The 10,248-nt window shown below is 38.8% G+C and overlaps 1 protein-coding gene across 1 annotated transcript; it reads right to left on the reverse strand.

The window, feature by feature from the left end:
- Positions 1 to 5,728: 5,728 nt before the first annotated feature.
- On the reverse strand, positions 5,729 to 7,909 carry TSHB (thyroid stimulating hormone, beta). The gene is made up of 3 exons (XM_009574867.1): positions 7,821 to 7,909; positions 6,793 to 6,955; positions 5,729 to 6,060 (listed from the first exon to the last, which is right to left on the reverse strand). Exons 2-3 carry the CDS (start codon positions 6,952 to 6,954, stop codon positions 5,818 to 5,820), a joined length of 405 nt encoding a protein of 134 aa, XP_009573162.1. The 5' UTR covers position 6,955; positions 7,821 to 7,909; the 3' UTR covers positions 5,729 to 5,817.
- Between the last annotated feature and the right edge of the window lie 2,339 nt (positions 7,910 to 10,248).

The following is a 10,248-nucleotide window of genomic DNA, read 5'->3' on the forward strand; positions in this document are numbered from 1 at the left end:
CTCCAGCTCCTGTGCCCCCCAGCCCCCGGGGTCTCCACACGCCTCATTACGGGTGGTGGGAGTCGCACGAAGCCCAGGCGCTTGGCTGTAAGCTGGTTAGCAGCAAAGAAGCTGGAGTGAGAGGGTGACCCAGTTTTCAAGCCTCTCCCAGGTAAGAGAGGCTTGACTAGTGCAGCAATAACACCAGTATTGAAGAGGAGGCCAGTGATGTTTAAAGGGCAAATTTGCCTCAGCGTGGATTCTGATCGACCAAGCCCCCTCCAAGCCTACTTGGTGTTCTGTGCTCTCATGCATTTCTGTTACTTCCTCGCCAGAATTAAGATGTTGAGAAGAGGTAAGGATGTTAGGATTGGCTGCAAATCCATCGCTTAGTTACGTGAAAATTAAGATAAATTAAATGTAAATGAACACCTGACCCTAAGAAGTCATCACCTCAATAGATGGCTATCACTGGGCCTGAGGATCTTAAAGTTAAACACAAATACTGCTGAAAGGCCAAAGGGACAAAGTGCTCTGAGGGCGTGTAAATGTATATTTAAATAGGTGCATTAACACAATCCAAATGTCTTAATTTGCATTTTTCCTAAGTGTAAAAGAAGTCATGTTAGTTATTTTCCTCTCAGTGATTTTGTATAGGCGTTAACCATAAAAGTAGACTGCTTTGTATGCGTATGTTCATAAGATAAATCTGTCAGTCCCAGCCTTAAGGCAGCATTAGAATAATTTTGCAGTGCTGCTTATTACTGTAAGTAGGCCTAGTTCCGTTTTCTATTTTGCTGAGTGGAAGTGCTGCTTAATAGTGAGCTGACTTAAATTTTCCTGTGGTAAATACTCTTTTTAAAGGCTCAGACACCTTGACGAGGCACTGTCTGATCTTAAAGCTGAAGATTTTGTGTCTTTGCCATTTACTATGTAACATAATTGCTGCTTTCTTCGGTAAATACCTATTTCCCAATTTTTTCCTATCGTTCTCTATGCTCTTCACAAACCAGAGAGTAACAATTCATGTTGCAGCTATTTGCTGAGAACTTGGGAGTCCACAGCTCTTTTGCATGCTGTCACTACACAGTTTTTACAGTTGTGTTGGGGACTGGGGAATACCAGACTTTCTCACCGCCAGAAAGTCTTTTGTAGCTTAATTGAAACTAACCTCTCTTGGTCCAACAGTTGGGGAAGTAGTCTTGTATATATCTAGCCATAACTGGATTGTTTAAACCATAGATGTAAGGGACATGTCTTACAGAAGTAGGGCTCCTACTGTTCCTGCAAAATCCTCTGGATTTTCTATTAATTTTAAATGGTGTTTTTGGAGAATTTAAATTTTCAAACCTTGCCTGCAAAGGCATTTCTTTATAACCAAATTATACATATAACAGTTGCAGTTCATGCCTTGTGTAGAAACCGTGACAAGCATGCAAATGCTGTCAGCTTATTATTGCAGTTGCCCTGGACAGAGCTTTTGCTATTATCACAGAATGGCTGAAGTTGGAAGGAACCTCTGGAGGTCATCTGGTCCGACCCCCCCTGCTCAAGGAGGGCCACCTAGCAGATTCCCTTAGTCTTTCACGGAGGCTTTGCTGCAGTTGAAATAAAATGAAGGTGTTTGGAACAGAGTATCAGATTCCAGGAACATTCATGAAAACTGCAAAATTGAAAGCAGAGTTTTCTAAGAAAATTAAATTTCATATTTGTATCCTGTGAGTTCTGATTCCTTTATTTACTATTTCAAGCAAAGTGTGAATGGAATATCTAATTTATTGGGAGCTACAATCATATTTCTAAAAATGAATCTGCATAAACACAAAAAAAAACCCCTTGCATCTCAGTAGTATTTTTAGGCGTCGCAGTTAATGTGACCCTGGTAACTCATGAGAATGCAGTCAAGCTGACAGGAGATTACTATTTCAGACACTTCTTTGCATTCAGACACATTCTTTGGGATGGGAACACTTCTTTCCTAATATTTTAGAACATTCATGTTTTGTATATGTCAGAGTTTTGATTTTTAGCTTGATTAAATTGTTTTAAGTACTTTGATTCACCTTAATGGCCTTTCTGAATGTAATAATTAATTTTAAAATGGAAGTTTTTATAAAAATGAGTAGTAATGAATTTACAACACAGTATGTAGTATTAAGTAAGAATCTGATAGTTTGCCACATATTGACAATTTCTTGTCTGTCATTATATGCTTTGCATTTCAATCTGAGTGAACTTTGGTAATCAGGTTAAAAACTCATCTTGTTTGTCAGAAAAGATGTTTACAGACTGATTTATTTCTCTCTTGTGCTTTGAATGGAGCTGGGCTCAATTAACCTGTTTAATAGACGGTAGTGGCACAAACAGATGCTGCCATGGTTGTAACTGATGCAATACAGCGTAGGATTAGAGCTGGGTAATGAATATATCAGTAGGCTGAAATTACCATTTAGACTTTGCTCCTGTACATGAGAATAAGGTTACATGCAACAAGCATGGCAAACTAGATTATGTTGTCTTTATGATTCCTGAAAAACATAATCTTTTCTCCCCCTATGTTAGAAAGGGCTTATTCTATGTAAAGAGGTGGTGGTAGGACGTTGGTGCTGAAACATGCCATGTCATTATCACCTTTCCCACGGAGATGTTGAAAATTCAGTTACAGGATGCTAGAAGAGTAGGCAATTGAATATTTATTTATCATCCATCCTCACAGAGTACGTTTGGTTTGAGTATCTATTTCTAAATATTAATTATTTGATGTTTCTGCTAAAAATTAACTTTTACACTTTTATGCAAAATTTTAAGGCTCTAAGTGTTGTGGCAGTTGGCATTGTTTCAGGTTGTACCTTTGATTGCTTGAGGGCTATATTCAATGTAGGTCATTTTTTGAACATAGCACATGGGTCCTGGAAGAGAAGGCCGGGGGACAGAGAGAATTCTTGAGATGAGAAAGGGTGGAGAGCAAGCCATTGATGTCTTCAGTGCTAGTACCTAACCTCCGTGAGGTACAGGTTAGTAACTGCTGCTTTTCTTAAGAAATTCATGAGTGAATAGAGATACTGCTATGGATGGTGGCAAGAACATCAAATATTCCAGCATGATCCTTAATGAGGGATGAGGAAGAGCAAGAACTGGATTTTCAGGAGAAAAAGTAAGGAAATGAGTTACTTTCTGGTTCATTTCAGCATCACAGTGCCTTGTGAGTAAGGTCTACTGTTCAATGCCTGGTTGAAAGTTTGTAAGTATCACCCCACTGCTAACTAAAGTGTATAATGTCAAACCTGCTGTGCTCAGAAGAATGGCACACTCTTAGCAACTGGGCTTACGCACACAGAGGGCATTAAAAGACTTCACAAGAGTCTTAGGGCCATCTTGCCAAGATAGGACATTTCTTATTTTAATACTTTACATCTGTTAACTATGGAATGCTATGTAAACTTAACATATGCTTCTCTTAGGACTGTTCCTTTTTCTGTCATCTACTTTCCTTTGTTTGCAAACTGAATGGTATAGGAGACTATTAAAAAAAAAAAAAAAAGCCCTGCCCTAGTGGTTTTTCGTAACTGGTTATGTAGTTGTCTCTGGATGCTCTTTAACAGTCAACCCCTAAAATGAACTCTTCTCAATATTTCCCTGCTTGACTCTGGGCTTAACTATGGAATGGCACCTCATGCTGCTCCATAAAAAGTAATCAAGCAAAACTCTTGGGAAGGTAGATAAGCAGTTTTAAGGTCTAACTGGCACTTAACAGCACGATGAGGCTTTTCCCAAGGATAAATACTGATGTTTACAGTAACACACAACTGAACTTCAAAAGGTCAAAGAATGTCTAACAGATGTATGCAACTTCCCTCCCACACAAACAAAAATGGAACTTTATGTTAATACCAACAAAAGCAGGACTATGTTAGTAGGTGTGTCACTGGTTTTTGCCTTCTGGTTTTGCTGGAAGCAAAAATAAACAGAAAGGAAGACGAATAAAAGATCTATGCCAACAGCTGGGTGTAGAGTGTCTATGAGGGTTATCAGCAGGTTAATTCTCCGTGGGCACAATGGCAGTCTTGAGTATAGTTGGCAGTTCAAGCTGGGCATAACAAGTTGGTCTTCATCTTCCTGGCTCTAGGGGCTTGTTTGGGTCTGTTACTTGCCAAAATAAATCAAATCTCTGCCTGGATAACTGAAAGAGCATGAATGCTGCTCTCCTGATGTGAACCTCTGGACAAATCTGTTCCACTTAATACTCCACTTCAAAAGTGAAAATTGTTTTTCATAAAGACACATGTGCAGTCACTGAACAACTAAGAGAGCTATAGTGAAGTAACCCACTTTACAAGGCAAAACACATGGTTGGGAAGGGGTGAAAAAAGACAAAGCTTTTGATAGTGATTTGACATGTTAGTGGCATGTATTACCTGAAAATTGTATTTAAGGGGGTTTTGAACCTTCAGTGCATCTGCACAGAGCTGCAAATTCTTAGCTCTGAAATAGTTTGGGTTTTTTTTTGGTAGTTATATATTGTTAAAAATCATTTTACTACCATTTAATTTATTTATACACTTAGATTTTTTTCGTGGCTGCATTTGCAAAGACATGCAGAATGGTAGTGCTGTCCCTCAGTCAAGGAAGCATGGAGAATTTTATTTTTTGTTAGCGCCATTCATGCCTTCACTGTAGTCTTGCTGTCCTTTCTACAGTACTCCTGGATCAGTAGAGGTCACATTTACTTGAGCAGGGACAATTTAATCAAACTGCAATTTCATCACTTCTATTGTAGGTAGTAGAGGTGAGAGGCAAAGTTGCAACTCTGTCACTGGATTCTATAAGCTCTTCTACTTTGTTTTGGAATCACTTAAACCAGGTGGAAACTAGCTCTCATTCTCAGGGAATATTTAGTACAATCAGAGCTTGCCACAGAGTCATCAGGTCTAATGAAACAATAGCACAGGCGGGGAGGGGGGCAATCTCAGTGGAAAGGAAACAATTGTTAATTTACATTTATTTCCTTATTCCTGGGTCTGTACTTCTCACCTGTGCATGTTCAATACATAAGGTGGGGCTCACCTCACTTTCCCACTCACAAGGGACCTGCTGACCTGTGTGGGGAAAAAGATTTTTTTCTGAGTTTCACTTTAAGTTTGATGGTATTAAGCTCCCCTTCTGGAGAGTAACAAGATTTGAAGCATCACTGATTCTTCAGTGCTCACAGAGACAAGTTTTTCAAACAAGAAAAGAGAGGCTTGCTCCACTAGTGCAGACATGAAAAAGCATGCCTAATGAACACAGGTCTGAACAACAGTGGTGATGACATAGATCTATAGTGTAGATAAGCAAACTGTATGTGCTTAATCCCAGTTGACTACACTGAAGCTAGAGTCCTAAAAAAACCTAATATTACATATATGGAAAAATACCATTGCTAATATGAAGGCTGTAAATACATGTTTAAATCAATAATCTAAATCTAATTAAAATGTTCAATACTAAGAGTATGCATTGCCTTTTTTTTAACTCTGAAATATATAAAGTGTTTTGTCTCTGAGCACCTCTTCACAAAATACCTGGGATTTATGAGCAAAGGCTTATATATACACATAGTAATTTCTCCTTCTCCGCCAAAGTAAATTACATGTGGGTTCTAAATACAAACCTGGAGTCCTATGATTCTGCTTTTGTGCATGTTGCAGAATATCCAGTTAATTGAAGTAACTAGTGATATATCTTTAGAATAAAACTTTGTGCACACCGATTTGCAAACCTGTTACGAAATACACTTTTATTTATGTTTAGTTGTGAGCAGAGCAGAGAGGTACATTTTGACCACATTCTGTTGGAAGCTTACATGTTACAGAGCTTCTGTGGTTTAGTGCAATAGTTTGTCCTAACCTTCTCATGAACACAGTCACTATAATCAGTGTTACATTTACCACACTTGCAGCTCACAGCCACAGGGTAGGAATAATAAGGGATGGTGTGATGAGGACAGCCCGGAATCAGTGCTGTTTGATACAACATCTCTTTATATGTGCACACGTTCTGGGACAGAGCACTTTTGAGTAGCAGCTTCTTGCCATTGCTGTCCTACGAAAGAAAAAAGAAATGCATTGTTTCACTGAAACATACAGAAGACTGCCTTTGACGTTTTCTCAAACGTGCAGAAAGCAAACCTCTTTACACTTAGACTGGCTCTAATATTTTCAGCGTACTTCTGTTCACATCTGTAAGTCTGAATCTGCATGTGATTGGGGCTCTCCACCCCCGTAGGTACGTTCACCTTGCTTTCATGGTTTTAACTAATCTGCTTGGCTCAGAGTGCTAACGGTGCTTTGTAATCTGTATTGGCTACGTACCAACCAAAGTGGAACTTAAAATGCTATGTTGAACAGTGAAGCTCAAGCATAGTGTTTGGCATGCCTACATGCGAGATATTCTCCGCAGCTAGCTGTCATAACAGCAGTGGGAGTAGAAGTTACCCAAGTCATTTACATTAAATAAGAGTGACTAAATATAATCCGCTTCTCACCTGTTCCTTCCTGACCCCACAAACTGACTACAGAGGCTCTGCAGTGACAACAGCACTCAGTTCTCTGCTATGCCACTGGTGTTACAAACTCTGTAGTTCCGGAGGCTTGGCATTTCTCATCCATACCTTTGCAAAAAGCTAACTTGAAAACATGATGATAGTGTGATTTTTCTGTGACAAACACTATTAGAATTGGATCATTTACACACAATTTTCCAGAGAGAATAGGCACTTGTTTTGCAGTGATGGCCATTACAGAAACAACTGCCTAAAACAGTAATGTCTTGTACCCGAGTCATGCAAAATCCAGCGCAGATGGTGGTGTTGATGGCCAGGCAGTAGGCACATTCCCTTTTCTCCACATGGATTATATACTCAGAAGGAGCACAAAGTGATGCTGTTTGACCGAAAGTCAGGCCAAAGAGGAGAGACATCACAAAGAAGGGACTCATGCTAGATGGGGGAAAAACAAACAAACAAAGCAAACCTTAAGTAAAATTAAATGTACCTTCCAATCCCTTTCTCAGAATTTGACAAGAACAGTTACAATAGTCACAGACTAGAAGTCATCTTAACTTTTTTAGCTACACCCTGACAAATTCTTTCCAATCTCAGACCTTTAATTGAAATAGTACTACCCACTAAACAGAAAAGAAGGGTAAACAGGCCATTAACACATACAAGAAATTCACTTTTTCCCCACTAACGCATATTACATGGAACTTTTCACTAATAAGTGATAAAATGCTGACACAGAAAAATAACAGGAACAAAAGGATTTGAAAATGTGATATATGTGAGAGAACATGAGCTCTAGAATTAACCAGAGATGCTAAAATAATCTCACTGGTTTAACAATAATTTTCTGAAGAAAGCATTTTATAAAATGTTCAAGAGAGAAAAAAAAACAGCTGTGCATATCAGGCATACCACTGTATTTTTTTACTTCCCAGTCGGCTTAGAAGCATTATGAAATGGGAACACTGCCAAGAATTAAATAATAGATTCAAGCAAATTACAATTAAGAACATCAGCAAAGAGTTCAAATCAATGAATCCCCACTTTATCTGTCTGTTGTGCTGATCCCATTTCTCGGACCTGCTGGGGGATCCCGAGAACAAAGCTTTGATTAGCTCTGAGACAATTCCAGGGTCTACTCTATAGCCTCTAAACTACAAACTTTAAATGACAGTGCCTACAAACATATGGACATCACCCTCTAGTCTCTTCCAGCTGTCAGTTTCCCATAGCAAAAGCCATTCATTACACAGTCTGGTTTACCCTGTAGCTGCAACAATGCAAGTCTGGAAAGACCAACCTCTTGTCAGCTGAATTCTTCCCTATCACAGGAACCTGATTCTGCCTTGAGCTGGGAGAGGCAGTGACCCAGCACAAGCTCTGTGTGTGCTTTATACTCTCCAGGCTAATTCCAGGCTGATCTTACTGTTTATATAATTGCATCTGAATTGCTGCTTTCTTATCGCAAAGTCATCTATTGAAAATTCATACTGAACCACAAAGCAAATGTGATAGGAACAAATGTGTCCATAATATCCTAACCTGGAAACTGGAGCTGGAAATCTAATTATTTTAAGTTAGTCTCTTCTCAGGCTTTTAAACTAACCACTGCTTTAAAAAAGTTATTATTGATTAATTTAATCGCTACATACAACAGCAACATCATGACAGAAAGGCTAGCATGGAAATGGAGTCATCCTGAATCACATATGACTAATTCTACACCTATGTTTTGCAGAAGTTTAATGAAGTCTGGTTCATTCAGTTTGCTTGTTACCAGGCAGGCACAACTGAGAAGTGCAATGCTGTACACATGAAGTAACAAATCTCAGATCAAACCAATTGCTCTACAGTGTGGTTAGGTAGAGCCTGACTTACCTACTCAAACAAAACACACTGAGAAGTTATCTGGCCTTGAACCTACTGAGCAAATATTGAAGTAACAAGCAATTAACTCTGAAATACTAATTGATAGGGGAAAAACTTTTAAGAAACCACTCCTTGTAGCACAATGAGAAGCAAAATATTGCACCAACACCAGTGAAACTGAGATGTCCACAGATGAGGGAAAAACACTCACGTTTAGGGCTTTGCACCTGGGAGGAGCAAAAGTAAGAAAAGATCGAGTCAGCATGCACGTCTTGCACTGATTCAGCACAAAGCCACTGCTCTCTGCTGCTTCATCAGCGCCCGGCCAGCCTTCTCACTATGCTTACTCACTGCAGCCCTGTTAACACCCACCCTTTCAGTTTATCACCTAACTGCCATTTGGACTTACGTCTAATGCAGGTCAACTACATTCTTGATTTACGTAGCCATTAAGAAATATGATAAAGTTGAGTTTGAGCTGGTAAACATGGTCACTTTGGGCTATTGGAGGAGTCAGTCCCGATTGGTGTTTAGCTAATTCCTGAATAATATTGTCTCCTTTTCCTGTGGTTTCAGACTGCTGCACACAGCTTTGGGTCCTGGACTAATTCTCCAAGGGTTTTTCTGGATAACATGATAGAGTTCTTTTCTGTTAAGACGAGCCAAATGCTTTCTGTTTTCATGGAGTCTTTAATTATGGGTTAATTTCTACCATATAACTTCTCAGGAATTAAATATAACTCTTTCTGGCTTAAGGACATGAGCAGAGCATTAATCGTACTCTCAGTAACATCTGTCCATCTACACTTAGCAACAGAAGTATAACACTGTTATTTTGCTACTACTCCAATTCGTTATTTAACTCTATATTTTTCTGACGTATTTTGAATGCAGTTAAACATACAGGCTATATGAGTATACACATACATACACCCAAATGTAGATAATGTGTATATATATACACACACATACATTATATATACACATATACACTACATATATATGTATGGGTTTGGATGTTTAAAACTTTAATAACAGAAAAGAATGTTCGTTCTTGGAAAATCTTAAGAGTATTTCAAAGGAGACAACGATCCTGAAAGGAAACAATTCATAAAACTGAATCCTGGAGAGGACAAAAAGTGCCCAAAATAAGAATAAAAAATGGCATTCCTAAAGCAAGAATATTGCATGTGACCCTTGCATGCATAGCTGAAGCAGGTACAGCTAATTTTTTTCTTTAAAGATTTCACATGATTTACAAGCACAGCTTTAGGCAATTGGAGCTATATTTGTATACACTAGTTCTGACAGGAAGACCCCCACATCCAGGTTTAAAGTGTCCTCAACGTATCCTATAAGAATATAGGCATAGGACAGATCAGAGTATGAAGGCATATATCCTTTGCTGCTTCAAAGTGCTAATTTCTCTGATTTGATAAAAATGGGTGTAACTGGGGGGGCGGGGGAGGGAATTCAGATTTGGGTAAAAAAGGATTAAGAATTTGCTTTAAGAGGATTTAGGGAAATGTCTGCAAACATCAATAGCAAAGAAAAAAATTATAACAATGCTTGAAAGTCTATCATAGATAGCATAGAATGCAACAATAAAAACTATAGCAATGAAAAAAAGGAAAACAAACAACAATCACTGTTAGAAGTGAGAAAATGTAGAAGACTCACAAGGGAAGCTGGAGACTAGGAAATAAACCTCTGTCAGGACAGAGGCCAGCAGTCATGTCAAGGGACATTACTAGATGAAGACAAGCTGTTGATGCAGAGTAAGTGCAAAGTCTTCAATAAGTACCTGTGCCTTTGAAGATGTAGTGGCTGAACAACCAACATACATATTTGCAATGAAA

This window comes from Fulmarus glacialis, unplaced genomic scaffold (assembly GCF_000690835.1).
Source record: "Fulmarus glacialis isolate BGI_N327 unplaced genomic scaffold, ASM69083v1 scaffold27003, whole genome shotgun sequence".
Classification (NCBI taxonomy): Eukaryota; Metazoa; Chordata; class Aves; order Procellariiformes; family Procellariidae; genus Fulmarus; species Fulmarus glacialis.

What these genes read in the sequence shown, in the direction of transcription:
- TSHB (XM_009574867.1), bottom strand. Translation starts at nt 6,954, where the DNA reads ATGAGTCCCTTCTTTGTGATGTCTCTCCTCTTTGGCCTGACTTTCGGT. An exon ending in CTGGATTTTGCATGACTCGG is followed by an intron (nt 6,061 to 6,792) that starts GTACAAGACATT and finishes TTTCTTTCGTAG; the next exon opens with GACAGCAATGGCAAGAAGCT.